This window comes from Alexandromys fortis, unplaced genomic scaffold, assembly GCF_014885135.2.
Source record: "Alexandromys fortis isolate MF-2015 unplaced genomic scaffold, M_Fortis_MF-2015_v1.1 scaffold_23, whole genome shotgun sequence".
NCBI lineage: Eukaryota > Metazoa > Chordata > Mammalia > Rodentia > Cricetidae > Alexandromys > Alexandromys fortis.
Window position 1 is genome coordinate 1,481,500 of NW_026067907.1, and position 20,413 is coordinate 1,501,912.

The 20,413-nt window shown below is 41.3% G+C and overlaps 1 protein-coding gene across 9 annotated transcripts in view; it reads left to right on the forward strand.

The window, feature by feature from the left end:
- The window catches only part of Esr1 (estrogen receptor 1), a 343,514-nt gene that overhangs the window by 272,790 nt on the left and 50,311 nt on the right, over positions 1-20,413 (forward strand). For all 9 annotated transcript variants that reach the window (XM_050135642.1, XM_050135643.1, XM_050135645.1 and 6 more), the window contains one exon: positions 2,727-2,865. In XM_050135642.1, coding sequence (XP_049991599.1) covers positions 2,727-2,865 — 139 coding nt within the window. The remainder of the gene's footprint in view (positions 1-2,726; positions 2,866-20,413) is intronic.

A 20,413-nucleotide genomic window follows, 5' to 3' on the forward strand; every position in this document is an offset into this window, starting at 1 on the left:
ACCGCTGGTGTGTATAAAGTGTCACACCCTTTGGCAAACCATTGCCAGCTCCTGTGACCCCGGTGCTTTTAGATATTTGTTCAAGAGTATCAAGAGCACCCACCCATCCAAAGACTTGTTCAAAACCTGCTTGTGACAGATTTCGTAGTTATAGCCAAAAGGCAGAAACAATGCAAATGCCCAGTGTAAGTATATCTGTGTGCATATATGGGGTATATCTATCTGATGGAATAGCACTCGACACCCACAGAAGAACGGCCATTCTTATAACAACGTGGCACAGAGGAGTCTTAATTAAGAAGTCAGAAAGGGGATAAGAGACTATTAAGAATGGGCTCCGCGTGCCAGTATCAGGAATAGCAAGGGGAGGAAGATGTTACACCGGCAAGGGGGTAGGAGGCTACTAGGAACTAACTCTGTGCACCAATAACAGAAATAGAAAGGGGAGGAAGATGTTACGTGGCTGCTTAATGTTGATATTTGAGAATGAGGTGATAATAGTGAGGGAGCATGGACCTGATGTCTGTGTGTGGCTGAAGTCTTTATGTGAATTGTCACCATGTAGGTCAGGATGATGTGAGATGTGGCACTTCGTGAGATGTATATGAAGTCACAAGCTGGTGGTTTAGTGTTAAGATTTGGACAGCTCCCAAGATGCCCAAGAAAATTATCTTTCAGGTGTGTCATAGACCGACAGTTCACTTCTTAGTTAATACCTTAGTGTTTTCATTGCTGTGAACACCACGGTCAGAAGCATCTTTGGAAGAAACACTTTATCTTGTAGTGCTGGGCGACAGTCCATCACTGAAAGATGTCAGGGCAGGACCTCAAGCAGGACTGGGAGGCAGGAACTGAAGCAAGGGATATGAAGGACTGTAGCTTACTGTTGTTCCTCATGGCTTGCTCAACCTGACTTCTTAGAGCATCCAGGACCACCAGCCCAGGGATGGCACCAGTCACAGTTAGCTGGGTCTGCCCGCATCAATCATCATCAAGAAAAGGGTGCACAGACTTGCCTGCAGGATATTCTGATTGGGGGCATTTTCTCCATTAAAATTCCCTCTACCAAGATATGTATAAGATCTTGTCAAGCTGACAAAACCACATCAGCACAGTTAATCAGAATAGATTCCAACAGAGGACAGCAACATTGATGGAAAACAAAGACAGCATCAACGACAAAGGCTTTCCACAGGCATCCTCCTGGATCAGTGAGAACAAGCCCTTGAAGATGAGGAGAGTAAAGGAAAGAGTGGGAAGGAGGGCCCCTTGTAAAGAGCAGAACACTGAGTTAGGAAGTGGCAGACTCCCTGAACACTACTTACTTAATAATCCTGTCATTCTGTGGTTAGACTTGGTCACCTGACCCAAACTTCTGCAGCAAAGCTCAGAAAATGTCGTATCACTGGTGGTCAAAAGCACCAACACTGAAGATTTCTTTTCCAAGTTTTTGTGGCACTCCTGACAGTGGGAGTGGGGTGTCTTTGCCTCTTTACCTTCTCTTGGGACCCTTCTCCTTCTACTTGGTGGCCTCATCCAGCCTTGATGTGAGGTCTTGTGTCTGGTGTTACTACATTTTGTTATACCATGTTTGGTTGATTTCCCTGGGAGGCCTGCTCTTTTCTGGATGGAGACAGAGGGAGCATGGGTCTGGGGGAGGTGGGAAGGCCCCTGGGGGACTGGGAGAAGTGGAGGGAGGGGGAGCCATGGTCAGGATGGATTCTGTGAGAGAAGAATGAAAAAACGGCACCCAAACTCTGGGAGCGTCAGTGAGCTAGGAGCCTCAGTTCCTAGCTGTTGAGGTTGTTGTGAGTAAAGATGAAAAGAGCCTGCTGCAGTAAGCTTTTAGCGTTGGCTCTACCCACACAGGGGGAATAAACACTCGCCTGTCCTCTCCATTGTGCCCTTCCCCCGTTTCCTCTGAATCTGTCTCATCTCCCTCCTCCCCCTCTTCATGACGCTTAGGCATCTGCCATCATCAGCAGTTAGGAAACACTTTAATCTCCCAATCAACCACTGGAAAACAAGTGCATACATCAGTGGGTTCTCCAAGGAGTAATTGCAACTTTACCTTTCGTCGGCTGATTCATTCCCTGAGTAGTGATTTGTTTGCATGTGTTATTTCGCTAGTCTTTGTTTTACATTTTATGAAACAAAGGATTATGGTTCAGTAATTAAATGAAGTAATAACCACCGACGACTGTGCTCCTATCTGTGTCCCAATTACCCCTTAGTTAAATAATTTAAGTTTATAGCACTTAAGTTTTAACTAAATAGAAATGAATCATAATAGCCATGTCGAGTTATTTGATATGCCTAAGTAAGATTTATTCACTAGTACAGATTTTATAGGCAGCCGGGCAGGTTATATAAGTTTTTGTATTGTTGCAAATATGGCTTTCAAACATTAGAAAAACCCCTTAAAATCAAGTGGAAAGTCATTAACAGAGCTAGATTTTACAAAATACTTGATTTACCTATGAAGTAAAGCTTGATTTGTCTCATCTCCCTCCTCCTAGTGATATGCAGGCATCTACCCTGTCTTTTACAGTTCAGAAAGCTTTAATCTCCTATTCAGCCACTAGAAAGAAGGGCATACATTGCCGGTTTCCCTTTATTCTATTTACCATAAAACAGCCAGCTAATTCAAATCCCAAGTCACATTCATATTGCCAGTGACAAATCTAATTCTCTGGGCACTAAGCGGGGCTTTCTTTATGTTGCAGGCTTTGGGGACTTAAATCTCCATGATCAGGTCCACCTCCTCGAGTGTGCATGGCTGGAGATTCTGATGATTGGCCTCATCTGGCGCTCCATGGAACACCCAGGCAAGCTCCTGTTTGCTCCGAACTTGCTCCTGGACAGGTGAGTGTCCTGATTGTGGTCTGGAGAAACAGATCTCTTACAACCTTTAGTTCCTTTCCAAAGCTGTGCGATTCCACACTCCATGGAACTTCAAAGAGTCATATAGTTATGTTTACTTTATGAGTACATCTCTCTCGGGGATGCGCAGTGGGAATGTTCATGGAAAGCTAGACTAGCTGTCTGCTTGCCGTTGATTCAGAATGGCTCTAGCATCTCCAACACAACACGTAACTACAAACTGGAAGTCTCCATCTCTACCTCTATCTTCTGGTTACATTAAGAAAAAAGTTTTACACAGTATTTTGGTGGCTTGACTCCCAAACCACAATGGCCTTTCCATTTCTTTCTCTAATTTTTCCATCGTTAAAATGAGGAAATTCAGCCTGAGAGTTCTGAAGGCCACTTGCAGTTCTAGGAATTAATTTTAGTTTTCAGCCTACCTTGTTAGGCATGTTAGAATGGTTTGCCTTGGACTGTGGTCCCAGATGCTTTTCTCTTTTGATCATTTCTTCAAGTAATAGATTCGGATGTTATTTAAAGCAGCTAACACCACTGGAGTCCCTGCCTGGCACCAGCTGCTGTGCCAAGTGATTTATTTCCCGGTTACCTTATGTAATCGTCAAAGCACCCTGAAGAGGCAGGAACCTTCTCATCTCCATTTTGCCAGAGAAGCAGTGGGGTCTCTACCCCTGAGAAGACTCCCGGAACGGAGTTAAAACAATCCTTAACTGAGAGAGAACTGTGCAAGTTGTCAATTTCACTTTATCATAGATTAATTTAATTTTTAGGAAAGTTGATGATACTTCCCTAGAAGGAGATTCTGTTGCCCATAGAATGTTTTCCCCAAACATGGAGAGAGGCCACTCGTCTTGATCCCTAGAACTACATCTTTACTGTGTCCTATTAGACCGTAGAGGGAGTGCATCGTTGTAACAGGAGAGCCACTGCCCACTTTTACCTTCTCTGTCCTCCCCTATTTTAATTTCTTTTTCTTTTTCTTGTCTTGTCTGTCCTCTCTCTCTCTCTCTCTCTCTCTCTCTCTCTCTCTCTCTCTCTCTCTCTCTCTCTCTCCTCCCTGCCCTCAGTGTTTAGGCTTCCAGATGTTCACAGCTGAACTGATGTGCATGATGAATGCCCTTCTCATCCTTACCTCTCTTCTTAGGCTCTCCATGCACTTGCTGAGAGTCGTCATAAGACACTGCATTTTGAAAATGAAAGACCTCTCGCTTTGCCTCATGCCCCAAAAACTCAGTGCCCATGAGTGAGGATGCTTCCTGCAGTTTTCTCCCTCACTAATTTCTTTCCTTCCCGTGTTTCCTGCTGTGGTTAATTCCCCTGTCCTATCTCACAGAAGTATGTGTAACTGTAGGTTTTCATTTGTATTTATTTCTACTTAAAAAATTCAACATTGGAGTTTTAAATCCTTCTAGATAGGATTTCTTAGCCTCTTCATAGTTGGCAACCAAGGCCACTCTCTCTTGGGGCTGGAACCTCTTTTATGTATTGTAGGATTTGGGTAGCACCCCTGGAAGCTACCTCCTAGACCCTGGTAGCAGCCCATCCCGCATATGGCAAGATGCTGTATGTTTTGGATACTTTTAGAATGTTTCTTGTCTAACAGGGGTGGGGTGGAGGCCAAATTTTTTTTTGAAAACTCTATCTTACTGAATAGTCCTATGTCATTGTCCTAGACACCATGGAGACTTGTTCCAACACCTGATGCATCTTCTTTCTTATTAATTCTGATTCTTCATTTTTCTCTCCTATCTTGGTGACATCGCCACATAGATAGATAATTGCTCCTGCCTTTTACCTTACCAAGTTGCCAGTCATCTGTCAAGTTTTTTTCTTGTTTCTAAACCCAGACCTTCCACCTTTCTTCAGACCATGGCTGAAGTCCTCTTCGCGGTCTCACCCTCAGTGTGTGTGCTTCCCTGACTGCCTTTCGTTTCCCGTTCCTACCCCCTTTCCTTCAGCCCAGTGCTACTAGAGATGATGCTCCAAAGTACCACTGGAATCTTGATGCCTCTCAACTAAGGCTCCGTTGACTCTCAGTTTAGGTTTCTTGTGTGTGTGAGAATCAGGAACGTCTTTAATAAGCTTCATGAACACAGATATTGCAAGCCTAGTCAGATGATATAAATGAAGAGGATGATGACAAATGGGATTGGAAAGAGAGCGCTGGTGATTCAGTGACCTTGTCCAACCTCAAGGTATCTGGCAGCTGACATTGGCCTGCAACTTGGAAACAAAATGTCAAATTCAGGTTTTAAAAAATTGACTTTGGTACTTTGATTTGTCTACGTGATGGACTCTCACCATGTCCCATAAGCTGTTAGTGAACTCATGATCCTCCTGCCTCAGCCTGCCAAGGGTTGGGGATGATAAGTGTGCCCAGATTCACAGATTTCTGGCACTGCTCTGGAAAAAAAGTTTTCTTGTTAGAAATGGATGAGCATGGGGGCCGTGGGAGAGGGTTGAAGGAAAGGGGAGAGGCAGGGAGGGGAGCAGAGGAAAATGTAGAGCTCAGTAAAATCAATTAAAAATAAACATATGCACCTGTTAAGACTCATCCCAGATACCAGTTTTCCATAGAACTTTCCTTAAAATTTACTTCCTCAGTCAGAAAGCAGGCTTTCTTTTGCCTGGGTTTTCAGTGATCACTTTCTACTTCCTCTAGAGTCTCATCCTGCCAGAAGACTGTGTGTCATTTTATCCACCAGCTCATAAACTTTTTGTGGTCCAGAACCAGATCTTGCCCACACGAAGTCTTCTGTTATATCGACAAATCTTTGTCAATGGCCATGGTCATCCCCATAGCACGTGCCCACGGCTATTACTGTCATCAAACTCAACTCACTCGTCATTAATTCCTGCTCACCAGCTACCGGTTTATTCCTTTGTAGACTCTGCAGAAATTCGCATCCATCTGCTCTGGAAGAGTCTTAATTTTTTTTTAAATTTATAGTTCCATTTAGATTGTGATTATAGTACCTCTTCAGCAGCTTCTAAATTCCAAAGGGGATAAGCAATGGATCTTGTGTTTCCCAGAACCTACCCAGTATTTGAGATCTTAGTACAGTCACAAATACTTAGAAAGTGGGGTCTGACAGTACATTCCTGTAAGTGTAGGCCTGTGGAGGCTGAGGTAGGAGAATATACAGTTTGAGGCCATCCTGTTCTATACAGTATGCTACTGTCTCTAGACAAACAAACCAAAAACCTCTCCCTAGGTGCTCTTGTGAACATCGTTAGACAAAGGCAAACTCATTTTCTATCCTAGACAGGTGTTAGTAATGGTTAAAGTGCTTAAGCAAAGATGTATATTTAAATATGTAATAAAAGGTAAAATGTAATAATATAGAACATAAAGAAATACATATCCTCTAATCTATGACTTACTGTCCGACCTCATCCAATTTCGGCATGATTTCATTGCCTTCAGAGAGTTTTCAGACGATGGCTTTTGGTGACTGATAGATGCACCATAGGGAAGAGTTTTGTGAGTAGCAACCCCTTAGAAACTGTATTCCCTGGAAGATGCTCTGAGGGTCGGCCAACAATGTGATTAAAAATTTCCATCCACAGGCTTCCAACCTCTATGAGAGAGATGACTCTCTGGTTAGGATCAGATACCTTGTCTTTCCCATCATAGCAAACTATCCATAATAAGCATTTAGTAACAAAATACAGATCCCTCGAAGTTTCAAAGCACAGTAGTTGGTTGAGAGCTGTGATATAGGAATTGAGTATTAGCATCTTCATTGTGGTTGTGTGTTCAGCTCTGGGATGCTACCTCTGACAGGTGAGCCACCTCCAGAGCACATCTTCAACTGAAATGGAGAAAGGAGACAGCCTCAAGTCCTATATATCCCTGTAACCTCTGGGTTACCATGGCTGCCAACAAGAGATGGCGTGTTAACTACTCTTGGTTGCATGCATGTTTCAGGTTTTCCCTGCTAATCCAAGCATCTGTGTCTAACATGATCATCAGGAGAAGAAAATGTGCCTACCCTCTCCTTCAGTCACTGAAGTGTTTGTACTGGCAAGCAGGAGTTGTTGTTTTTGAGACTGCAACCCAGTGTGCTGTTATGCCACGTTCATGAGCAGAGAGCATGAATCCTATTTCAAGGAGAATCATCGCCTTATTTTCTCCCCGATGACAGCCCATGAGATCTTGATTCTGCTGGGTTATAGTTTCCCTGGTAGTCAGTCACCAGCTTGTCAGCCAATTTTGTCCTTGCCAGGCTCTATCTGCCCACCATGTCTGGTCCTTTCCCAGATCCTGCACCCATGAGGTCCACATAATTTGTGCTGTCAAGTGTTCTTGTAAAAAACAGAAAAGGAAGGTTATTATTTCCCGAGGTCGTGTGTGTGTGTGTGTGTGTGTGTGTGTTTTATAAGAGGAAAGTTAAAGATAATAGGAATGCCTGTAGAAGTAATCAGGAAGTGGAGAGAACTCATTTTCCATTCTAGCACCTAATCCATTGGTGTGTTTTGGCACTAGAAAACACGAACTATGCCTTCTGAGTCTACTAGGAATGAGTCTCTTCATTTAGTCCCACGCGTATGCTCATGCTAGAAAAATACAGGCCAAACACAGTAGCAGACTTGTTCTTCCTTCATGCATTACACTTGGAGGGGTCTCTTAACTTTTGCAGGAGCCCAGCTTGCTGTCTCTGGAAGGCAGCTTCAACGTGAGAGGATACGATGCTAAGTGCCTGTTCCAAAGACTTTCCATTTTCCAAGGGGCTGTTTTTCTGGAGCCGTCCCTGCTCACAAATTCTGAGAAATATTTGTGGATTTCTCCGGAAGCCAAAGCTCTCTCTCTTGATTCCCATTCACTCTCAGAGGGGAAAAAAATGATTCATACACCTGAAAAGCAGGGACTAATTCAACGAGCAGAATTCTACCAAGCCTCTGGCCAGAGAATTGTTGATCTAGCTCTTTCCATTGCTCCCACATCAGGAGGCTCTGCCTGCAGGAAACAGCATTGAACAACAAAGTTCTTTTGCTGTGGGCATGGAGCAGAAATAAGTTCCCTTTCCTTAAGAGAAAAACAGGTTGCTCCACTAGATAGAACAGGCTGCCTTTTCTAAGAAAGAGCAGACTCTTTTCTGATAATAAATTCATTTCATATGAAAAAAACCCTCATTTACTAGAAACAAAAGCTTTCTCATTTTAGATTTTAAAACATATTTCATATTTTCAAATGAAAAATGTGTAAAAAAAATCCCTTTGCAACGCTTCCAGCAATGGTTTTATTGACTTCTTGCTCCCTTTCCATGTAAAACTTCATTAAATTCTTCATAGATTTTTAATGGAAATAATTAAAAATATATTGTTCCAAAATAAGTTAATGAATTCAGAATGGGATCTTTCCACATGTGTTTCTGTTGCCTGCTCAGAATTGCACCCTGAGAAGTGAGTGCTATTGGCCATGAGACTCTTCACAAGACACTGGGGAGCAGAAGAGCAGGCTTTGTGGGATGGGTGTAGACAATGGGGCACCTATCAGCAAATCCAGCCTTGAGTGTGTGTGTGTGGGGTGACTCCAGTAACTTTGCTCTGGGCTCTCACTCACTCTCTGGAAGTATTGTCAAAGGCCCTGTACCCTCAGCTTTGCCTGACGCTGCCTCATTTGCCCCAACTTGACCATTACACAACATTCCCACATATTAATCATCATCTGTTAACTTAGCGATAAGTTTAGAAAACCAATTCTCTCCCAAGTTTTTTCCTTCCATTTTATGGAACTGAATGGGAAAGGGAAGAGAAAGCAGGTAACACTTCCTGGACATCTTTAATGGGCATAGCCTGCCCTGGCTTATCTTTAACGTTGTATTTTATTGAGTGCCTAAGAATACAGGTACAAACACATGTTTCTCGTTTATGTTCTCACCCTGGAGCTGTTGATTACTTGTACTTGTGTGATTTTAATCACTTAAAGGGTGCATTAATTAATTATGACCCAAAGTCTTTTGTCTCATACCCGGACAAGCCATAGAGCTATGAAGTGTGAAACTAGCACCAAAAGAAGAAATGAGGGCTGCGGAGATGGCTTCAGCAATAAAAGGCTTATCGTGTGAACATGAGGACTTGAGTTCTATCCCTAGACCCACATAAAAACTGGGTGTGAGGAGATGGAGATAGGAGACACTCAGTGTTTAGCTAGCCTAACCAAGTCTGTGAGCTCTAGGTTCAGACAGAGACTCCATCTTAAAAATATACATTAGGAAGCAATTGAGAGAGAGAGAGAGAGTCATAATTGACCTTTGACCACCTTCATGCATGCATCTGTGTACACACACACATACACACACATGCACATATGCATGGGCATACATGAGCATGCACACACATCATAGTAGATGCACATGCACACATCATAGTAGATGCACACACACACATACACACACACACTGATCTAAGTTTAGAATCACTAAAAAGATAAATATCTGGGCATGCATGTAAGGGGTTATCTCAGGTTCATTTAGGTAAGAAGACTCACCCTAAATATGACTGGGACAGTTCCCTATGATGAGGTCCTGGACGAGATAAAAAGAGGAAGCCCTCTGAACACTCGCACCCACATTTTGTGGTTGCCTTACATCAGTGCTGTTACCTCTTATGGAAATGTCATCAAATTATTTTTGGACTAAAGACAGCTGAACTATATACATTTAGGAGATCCTAGAATGATGTAATGATGTAAGGCTACGTATTAATAAACATTTGAAACACACACACATATAACACACACACACACACACACACATATATATATATATATATATATATATAAAATAATAGTTCAGAAAATTTCTACTTGGTTATCATGGAGGTGCAAGCAAAGACTCCACTGGAAACAGTTAAAATAAAAACAAAAAGATTTAGAACAAGATCTCCTCTTAAAAACAAAAGCAATCAAGCAACGCTGTGTTACAGATGGGTTAAGCCGTAGGTGTTTAAGTCCTTAAGGGAATTAAGCCCTTAAGCAGTAAGGATCCACTCAATATATATAATTGTTCCCGGGAGAGGCAGAATCCCAACCAAAGATTTAATCCTGTGTAGGAAGTTAATTTGGCTTTCCTTGAGTTTCTGTGCACTGCTTTGTTTTTCGTTGCCATGTATTTTGAACAATTAAACATCTGCTAAGTTGAAATAACATTTTCCCAGGCTAATTTAACCATATGCTAATATTGTTCAAATCAGAACTACTAACACAAGAATGATCAAGTAACTTCGCCATCATATGATTTATTACAGCGATTTTTCCCTGTTGACATAGTAAGGAACACTTTTACCCCCTTGTATAATACTAGGGATTGGCCCTGGACCCTCAGCATGCTAGGCACACTCTCCGCCAGCAAGGCATCCCCTGGTCAGGTCATTTCTTTTCATGAGTGCTGTCCAAGCACACCTGTAAGGGAAGGTAGCTAATTTAAAGTCTACGCTAATTAGAATTCAATTTAACTAAAGCATAGTGTGATGGTTAGTATTGACTTTGAACTTGACAGCACCTATAATCTCTAAAGAGACTAGTCTCTAGGCATGCCTGTGAGGGATGGATTATCTGGATTATGTTCATTGAGATGTACATAAATGTGTATTAAATGTGAATGGTGCCATTGCCCAGGATGGGTTGATGGACTAGGTTAAAGGAGAGCCAGCACAATATGAGCATTCCACCTTGCTGCTTCCTAACTTAGGAGGCAACATGACCCATTGCCTCGGACTTCTGCTATCAGACTCCCAAAACTCTGATCCCAAATAAACTCTAAGTTGCTTTTGAAGATTTGTAGAATCAAACAGATAGGCAACTAATAGACACAGCTGCAGGAGTTTGCAGGATACTGGAAGGTACGGAGAAGGAGACAGATGGGTGTAGGCATTTACTATCCAGTGTAAGCAGAGACTGCCCATTCATTTTCTGGCTACCCAAACCCAAATAATCACACAGAAACTATATAAATTAAAACACTGTTTGGCCAATAGCTTAGGCACATTCCTAGCTCCCTCTTACATCTTACATTAGCCCATTTCTATTCATCTGTAAATCACCACTAGGCTGCAGCCTACGGGAAAGGTTCTGGCATCTACATCTGTCTCCTTTGGCAGCTACATGGCATCTCTCTGACTCTGCCTACTCTCTCTATATCTCTGTTCAAATTTCCCACCTGACTTTTCTCTCTTAAGCCATTGGCCAAAACAGCTTTATTTGTCAACCAATAAAAGCAACACATATACAGAAGGACATCCCACATCAATCTAGTGTGCAAATGAATGGTTCAAAATAATTGGATTCCCAAATCTCAGAGTGCTCATACTAACCTGATCTTTTTATCACGTGGCCATGGAGTCTGAGTGACAAGCAGCCCTTTCTTCATGGGCTCAATGTATTGATTCCTCCTTGATATTTTCATGCATTGCATATGACTATGCTCATTATACATGCATCCTTCCTAGAAGTATACTCTAATATACATGCATACACACACATGAACACATATGTGCATATATATACATACAACTCTTAAGGCAAGATTACTCAATGTTCACTCTTTTGAGGTTAATGGGAAGAAAGCAGAGGGTGTTGCTGAGTTTACTGAGGTAGGAAAGTGTGGTTTCCATAGCTTTGAAATATCACATAGAGCAGAGTATTAATGTTATTCCACTGCTTTTCTGATAGCCGCTTTTAGTTTTATGAGTAGATAGGAATACGGCTGGGGGTAAATAGTTTATTCCCGCTTGTTGAGAAAGCCTGAAATTCTTTATTCTTAATGTCATGATCTTCTTAGGTGTCAGTCTTGACCTTGCTGTTCCTGACTTCTCTCTGTGGACACCCAGGACACAATGGAAAGGGGTCAGGTTCTTGCAATGATGCTTCTAGAGAGTTGTAATAAGTCAATCAGTATTCTGCTTTGCCGTTTTCATTCTCTCAGAAAGAAAGATACTAAAATCAATCTCTCAGTGTCTTCTTGGATTTTGCTCCACAAGAATGAACCAGTTTGGCACATACCTTTAATTCCAGCACTTGGGAGGCAGAGGCAGGAGGATCTTTTAGTTCCAGGTCAGCCTTGTTTACAGAGTTCCAGAACACTCAGGGCTATACAAAGACACTCTGTCTTTAAAAAAAAAAAAAAAAGCAAAAACAACAACAACAAAAACCTCAAACCAAACAAGAAGAATGAACCAGTTTCTCAACCCACGTGCATGTTCACCACTGTCATAGTATCTAGGATCTGCCCATTGGTGAGATAATGCAGGAATTGAGGTAAGGGAAGATCGCTAACTGCATTGTCAGCATGCCCACGCTTTCTAGATACTAAGTCAGAATAGCTAAGATCAAAACCACAAACGACATCTTATTGTAACTGGAATTTCTTTGGACCACCAGCTCCTGAATAATGACATGGAGACTTCTTAGTAATTATGAATACTAATACTTGGGTTGGCTTTGGGACACTCTTCTTTATATTGGATCACCTTGCCCAGCCTTAATACAAGGGGAGGTGCTTAGTCTTACTGCAACTTGATACACCATGCTTTGTTGACACCCACGCAAGGCCTGCCCCTTTGTGAACAGAAACAGAGAAGTGGATTGAAGGGCAGAGGGGAGGAAAGGAATGGGAGGAGAGGAGGGAGGGGAACTGCATCAGGATGTAAAATAAATAAATTGAATAAATAAAAAATTAAAAAGAAGTCAGTGTCACATAGCTTTATTTGTTGAGGTTCCCAACATCTTAAACAAGCCTGTGCCATCCCTCTAGTATTGCCCTTTGAGATTCTTTCAGAATTCAACAGGCGACTCTTTGTTTCTTTTGCCATGTGACCTTTCAACTTTCAAATTAACTCATTCAACTCTCACCAGAATGTGAGATTACAGCAAATAGAAATTGTTTAGGGAGTGTTGATCTTTACGGTTTGAGTCTTGCTATCAGAAGCAAACTGTTTCTTTTTATTGTTCAATCTATTTTTGTGTATGCCTTTTAGAAGTGTTTTAAAGCATCCTTGAATATGTTTTGCACATAAGGGCTATTGCTAGGTGTTTTCATGAATGCATAAAGTTATGTGTGTAAATATAATATTTCTGACCTATTATATTTTACATGTATAATGTATGAGTATCAGGAATGGTAACTCAATTATGTGTCTTAGCTGGGTATTTTCTATATTGACCAATAACTGACTTTTATGTGTTCTCACTACAGACACAACTGGGCTAAATTTTCCTGAATGCAAAGAAAGTTTATGTTAACTCCTCCAGGTTACATAGCCTACAGTCATACAATAACAAGCAGATTCTTTTGCTTCTTTCTTCCTATCCTTAAGCATCTAAATGTCTGTAAAATGAGACTGAAGAGCTCGGAAATTAAGAGCACCTGTTGCTCTTCCAGAGGACCTGGGTTCAATTCCCAGCGCCCACATGATAGCTCATAACCATTCGCAAATTCAGGTCCCGGGATCCAAAGGTTTTTTTCTGACTTCTGTGGGTACCAGGCAGGCACATGGTGCAAAGACATACAATGGGCAAAGTGGTCACATGTATAAAAAAAAAGAAGTAAATCTAAAAATAACTACAGTATTCATAGCTTTGTTGGATGTCATTTTGAGTAGCTTATAAAAATACAGCAAGAAGGGCCTGGATGATAACTCATTCTATAAAGTGTTTGCAGCCCAAGAAAAAAATTATTAGGATAGGTTATTGTTATGCTGTACCAAAATTTACAGGAAAGTTTCATTTGTGTATTCTTTATCAAATCTTTGCTACCAATGTTACACATGCATTGCAGAAATACTTTGTAATTTTTTTCTTTTTGGTGGGTTGCTGGACAGTATGAAAAGAAATAAGATTTGATCTTTTATTTTAAAATATTGAATTTCCTTCTTTTATATTATTGTTTGAATTATTGAATTTATTATTTTATTTTCATTATAAAACTTATTAGTCAATTATTCCTTTAAGAGGTGTTTATCTCCTATTATGAACAGTAGTGATTTCTGCTCACTCAGAATAAAACACTATATCATGGCTTCATTGTTCTGTTTTTATAGCTTGTTAGTCAAAAAGAGAGAAAGCCTATGAGATTATCTTTCATTTTCCAGCAACTGCGCCCCATAAATTCCAAAATTCCATTTTAAAAAGTCATGAAAGATTAGATAGTCAATATAATCTGTTCAAAACATTCTTAGATAAGGACTTACTTATTTTTTCTGATATTTGCCCTTATACAAATATTTAGACAGTATTCTAATTCATCATCGTGTCAGAATCAAATCTATTTCTGCTGACTTAAAAATAATCCAAATTATCTGTTCTTAGCAGTTGCAAAAATCTATAGTATATTTGGGAATGAATTTATTAGGGACCTTGTAAGAAAATGTAAACCTTTCTTGGAGGACAGTTCATGAGGTTTTGAAAAGAATATCATGTCTACAATGAGGAATAGTCATTAGTGAAAATGTGTTAATTCATCCTAAATTGACCTGTGAAGGTGTTCACTTACAATCCTAATCCTGTGGTCATTTTAAAGTTCACATGGGAAGGTCAAGGACCACTAGATGTACCCAAAAGGTCTGTCGGTGTGTTAAGGACATAGAAAAGTAACAAAGCTTTTTGTTGTTGTTGTTGTTGTTATTTACAAAGCAAACCATCATTCAGACAGTGCGGTTTGATGTAGAAATACACAAAGTGACCAATGAAGTAAAGGAGAGAACACCGGAGCTGGGCTGCATCGCAGGGAACACCTGAGATGCTCAGGGGAAAAAAAGCACCACGCCCTCTCTCCACCGAAAAAAGAAATCCTTCCCCCCAATGTGAAAATGTAATACTAGATGAAGGACATCAAAGCCCAAGCTAAAATTGTATAGAAAAAATATTACCTCAAGGTTGAGAATTATGCTGTACACAATGTACAAAAGGTTTTAACCACCAAGAAATACCAATAGAGTGAATCTTTTTTGTAATTTCCCTGAAGAAAATGAAAAAGAGAAGCAGGCTGCTGCGGAAAGTAATGTTTATTTTTATTATTCTCTCTAAAACTTTTATTACCAAAATTCTTTTGTGCGAATCAAATGTCACAGGGAAATGCAGGAAGGGAGAGCAACCTCCAGGCTTCCGAAGGACATCCCCTTTCCATCGGTCCACCGCCATGCCAGGAACCTGCATTACTCTTGCCTTCTCTGAACTATAAAATGGAAATAGTTGTGGAGGGCCCTCACAGATGCATTTGGAGAGCGTATGCCCAGGAAAATGGAATTGAAATGTTTTACTAAGAGTCGAGGGCCCAATCCTTGAAGCAGATGTCTGTAGAGTTTTCTATAGCATGTAATTACAACACAATACGACTCAAAAGCATTTCAATAAAGTGTGGGCGGAAGAGAAGGACACGGCTTCAAGGGCTTCATTAGCTTTCTGCAAACTGGAGCTCTCCGCATTGGGAGGAGCCCTGTTTGCCTAGCTTCAGAATCCATTTTAACCCCCCATTGGGGTTGGGTGGTCAGAGAGCAGCCGGGGTCCTCAGGAAGGCTAGGAACTGGGGAAGAAACGACAAAGTTTTCTAGGGTGGACCCAAACCGTGTTTGTGGTCTTCAGGGTTATTTATTTTAGTGTTAATCACTGAGGAAATGGTGGGATGCTTGGCTTTTGTTTCTCAAAGAAGTTTCGGGTAAATCAGAGAGATGGCATTGACTCACTTCCATGTTGTCCTAGGTGATGATAGATAGGATCTCTGTGTGTCCTGTGTCCTGAAGCTGAGGCTTTGGAAATATTCCCAAAGGGGTGGCGGGGATGGGGTACCGGTCATAGCAATAACGAAGCCAAGGGGTAGAGATGGCAAGTGTCTCTGGTGCGTACTTTACTCCACCTTAACAATGGAAGTGGCCATGAGGAGTGACAAGAGAATCAGGCAGGGTATTGCCAGAAAGATGCTGCAAAAGTTGTAGAATTTAATGATAAATTAGGAGGCAAGTCCCCAGGGCTCAGGGCTCGGAAGGCACATGGACTTGGCCATAGAACAGCCAATAAGCTTTCAGGAAAGATAGACATAGCAGTCTTCAAAGCCTGACTGTCAGCAGCTTGAAAATGAGCAAGCTCGTGGCTCTTCACATTGCTGTTTGGGTGTACTGGGAATCAAAGAGTCTAGAGTAGCTTGCTTGGGAAAGCTGAGGATAAGATGGGATGCCACCAAGACCAGGGGCAGTGTGAGTCCAGCTTGTACTGTGAATGGCAATGGAACATGAGAGCCCCAACAATGAATCACCTTGCAAAGCTGCCCCCAACTCAGTGAGACTTTGAGCAGCCATATCACTTGCCTGTGCCTCTATTTCCTTTTCTGGAATAATATTTTTTTCTCATGGAGTTTGTAAGGATTTGGTAGCTGTTTCATGCGTAGGCTGTTAACTAATATCTCATTTGAACTCAGTAAATGTCGATGCCCTTGTTATTTTATTACTGCTGCTAGGTTGGTTGTGATGTTTTGTTGAGGTTTGATTAGTGCCAGAATGAGGAAACAAAGAAGAGTGTTTTAAGAAGTTTGATCCCCGGAGTGGGACTTAGTGATTAAAGAAATCAAAGAGTAAAAACATTTACCTTCTCAAAGACGCTCATGAGGCTATGGTATTTCAGTTCTCTGTTTGAAGACATTGATTTTCCTGTTTGTACTTGCAGAACTACCAGATCCTTCTAGGACAGGAATAAGATCGAGGCCAGCACTTTTGACATTGTATTTTGTGGGAATTTTAGAGATGTGACTGAGGGTTTACCTTGGAGAAAAGAAAAGGGATTGGGTGTCTGAGGCACTTTCCCCAGCTCGTTCAACATGGAGGCCCTTTGCTTCTATTTCATTGTTGGAGTCCTGCATATTACTTAAGAAGACCTCATCTCTAAAGATGGATTGAAAGTCATTCATTCATCTGAGCCTCTTTAGCTTAAGATGCGGAAAAGAATTCCAGAATTACTCCAGGTGGTAAATCTTCTATTGAATTACTGTGCTTTTTGCCATTTACACAAAGGAATCTATTATTGCCTGATTCATGACCACTGCACCCTTGGATATTAGCATCATCAAAAGAAATATTAAAAAGAAATACACTTCTAAATTAACAACTTTGTGCAAAAAGAATCTCTAAAAAACAAATTACCATTGACATTGGCAGTTGACTCCCCTCTTCTCCCACTTCTCCGGAAACTGCTCGCTCAATTTTCTTCAAGTTGGTGTGTTTGGTTTGTGACTATAGTTTCATTAGGCTAACACTTAGATTAAAAAACTTGAGATGAGCAGGGTGGTGGCGGCACACACTTTTAATTCCAGCACTTGGGAGGAAGAGGCAGGCAGATTGCTGTGAGTTCGAAGCCAGCCTGGTCTACAGAGTGAGTTCCAGGACAACCAGGGCTGTTACAAAGAGAAACCCTATCTTGTAAAACTAAAAACAAAGGCAACAAAACATATCAGGCATTGTTTGGCCTTCCTTGTTGGTCTTCCTATTGACTTCTAAAGCCACAAGCTTTTCTCAAAATGAAAAGCTCTTATTTCTCCCAATGAAAAACACACACACACACACACACACACACACACACACACATATATATATATATATATATCCGAGTGACCTTATATTACTCTGCCCTCAGTCTGTGTGTCCTCTTTAAGGACAAGCTTGTTTGAGACCTCCTACTGACTCGCCTACTTCATTCTCAGTAATTAGAGATGATCTTGTTCATAAAGTCTCATGTCTTCTCTCCGCCTGTCACACTTGACTGTAAGGCCCAGGCTCACAGAAAGGCAGCATTTGACAAACCAGCATGATGCATATGATCTAGGAAAAGCGAGCGACTCACTAGTACATCAGCAGGTGAGGCCTTTGCCTATGGAATGGCCAGGTTACAATAATATGGACTTTAGTTTCGTGCTGCTGGACGGACTTAAGGAGGCCTTTGCCCGCTGAGTTACTTGAAGGCAAAATCAGTGTAGAACAGAAAAACCTGACCTGGTAGCTAATGAATGAAGGGGGTGAATGAAGTAAAATTGTTCCTTGTGTTTCTAAGACCTATCAGAGAGTTTGACATATGTAATAGACATGTTCAACAATTGCTTTAATGAGCAAATGAAGTGATTAATTTTATTTTCCTTTGCAAAACAATGGTTGGTTTATCAAAACCAGAAATTCTTCTCGTATGTATAATACCACATTCATTCATTCATTCATTCGCCTTTGGAACAGCTGAATTGGCTCAGCTGAGGACACTGGAGAGACATACACCTCCTTTGTACAATCCTGAAACACCCCAGCAAAGGTGCCCGACTAAGACAGTCTTCCTCGTGGTCCATACTTGATGTGGTCATTGTCAAAGATTGACCCAATCTCTTTTCATCTGGATATTTGATTTCCCACAACCCTTAGAGGAATTTTCACCCAGGGATTTGCTTTAGCTTGCCAAGTGTTTAAACTGAACAAGCAAACTCAAGTGGGTCATTTTCTGTAGAAGAGCAGAATCCCGTCTCCCCTTGGCAGACCATTCAAACACAGAAGTATGTTTTACACATTCTCACAGACACATCTATAATAGCCAACCCCGGAGCTGCCACTTTATCACCCAAGAGCGTAAGAAAATAATGCACGTGGAGGCTTTTTATTTCTATTAGACAACATCTCTCTGTTTAAGAACACTTTTGACTATCAGCCCCCTGGTGTATTATGAGTAAACAGCAAAGACTTCCATGAAACCTGTACTGCTGGGTGTCAGGTGGATTAATAAAGATAATTGGGCATTTTATGACTGTCTGATGCTCATACACTTCCTTAAGGAGGTCAGGATAACATTGCCTGTGTAATATCCACGACAACCACTTATGTTAACATGAAGAGAGTGCACACTCGTGGGTGAGTCACAGAGGTATAAATATGGGTCCTCTGTGACTGGGGTCTAGTAAAGGCACACACTGACTCCAGCAAGGCTTAGGTCCACACTTGCAGGAGGCGGTGAGTAAAAGGGGGAAGAAGGTGAGGATGCCTTAGCCTGGCATCAGGATGTGATTGCTGCTGGGCAGGGGTAGTAAGATCATCATTCTGGAAGGCACTAGAAGGTGGAAATAAAATGTTGTGGGGCATCTAGGATAGGTGACATCTTTAGTAATAGTCTTTATGCTCCCATAAAACAGGTGTTAGAAGGTGAACACCCTTTCTCCCTCAAATGGAAAGTATCCAGCAATATTCCCTGACAGCAATATTATTTTCTATTTTCAATTAATATGGCCTTTATTATATTAAATAAATCAATTGCCCATTTTTTACCTTTTCATTTCTTTGTAGACCTATTCGCTGTACTCCTTTGTTGATTGACTTTCCTTGATTATAGCGTCTCCCAGCTTTAAATGTCACACAAACAAATAAAGAAACAAAGAGAAGCAAAGCTAACCACAGAAATAAACTAAGAGGAGACAAATGCAAGAAGCCCTCTCCCATGGCCCTGTTTCCCAGCTCCTTCCATGTGATCTGCTGCCGCTGGAGGGGCCTTTTGAGAGTCAGCATTGCTGCCCGGCTGCTGGATCACTCCAAGCATTACCGAGCCATCCTTGGTGAGCAGGGCCTGACTCTCTGTCTCATAGCAACTCCTATCAAGGTAATGGACCAAGAATCATTTCCACTCGAAACACAATCCTTCTAAATGAATCATGAGACGTGGTTATCTCCATTTTCCCATAATAACCCCAAGAAGATGATCCTCTGGCTATACTCTCAAAATTGCCTCCTGTTTGTATTTATTTTACTCCATTTTCCCTTTAATTTTCTATATAAATGTGCCCTGTCTAAGAGGGCTGATAGTTTTTTGGTAGCTATTGTTATATTTGTAACTCGTTTTCCTTGGCATACACCTGATGGCACCCTTGTTAAAGGGCACTCATGTATGACCATACAGCTTCCCCAAGGCTGCTAGGTTTCCACGTGGGCAGACTGAAGGTTGAATGCCAGGGAGATACACTTCCCTTTTAGAGAGATCACCAATCCCATCCATTTTTACATCTTTCACGCCATTGCCTTTGTTCTGTGTCATATTTAGAATAAAAGTCTCAAAGTCAGGGGACCTTCAAAGAGTCAGGAACAAATGACCCTGGGTCATTTTTCATTTCTTTGTCAGTTTGGATTCAGCTGTCTAATACTACTAGGTCTTGTTATAGTGATGTAGACTTTCATCTTGATGCTTTAAGGGTCTGTCTTTTCAATATTCTGATCTCTCCCCTGCTTTTGAAAGTATTGCCTTAGGAGACCAACCACCCTCCTCTGTATGTTGAGACAGAATGCCCTTTTGCAGAACTGGAAGCTTAGCTGCCTCTTCTTCTCCCTCCCCACCCACCCCTACTGAGCCTCCTTGGTCTTTGAGAACACTGACTCTTATTCTTTTGTTTTCTTATTTATTATTTGAAATTTTGTCCTTGCATATGACACATCTTGAACATTTCCCATTCTTTTATGTCCTACAGTTTTATTGTTTCTTTTTTACCAGTTCATCCCAAGTCCTGTTATCAATCACTGCAAAATTACCTTC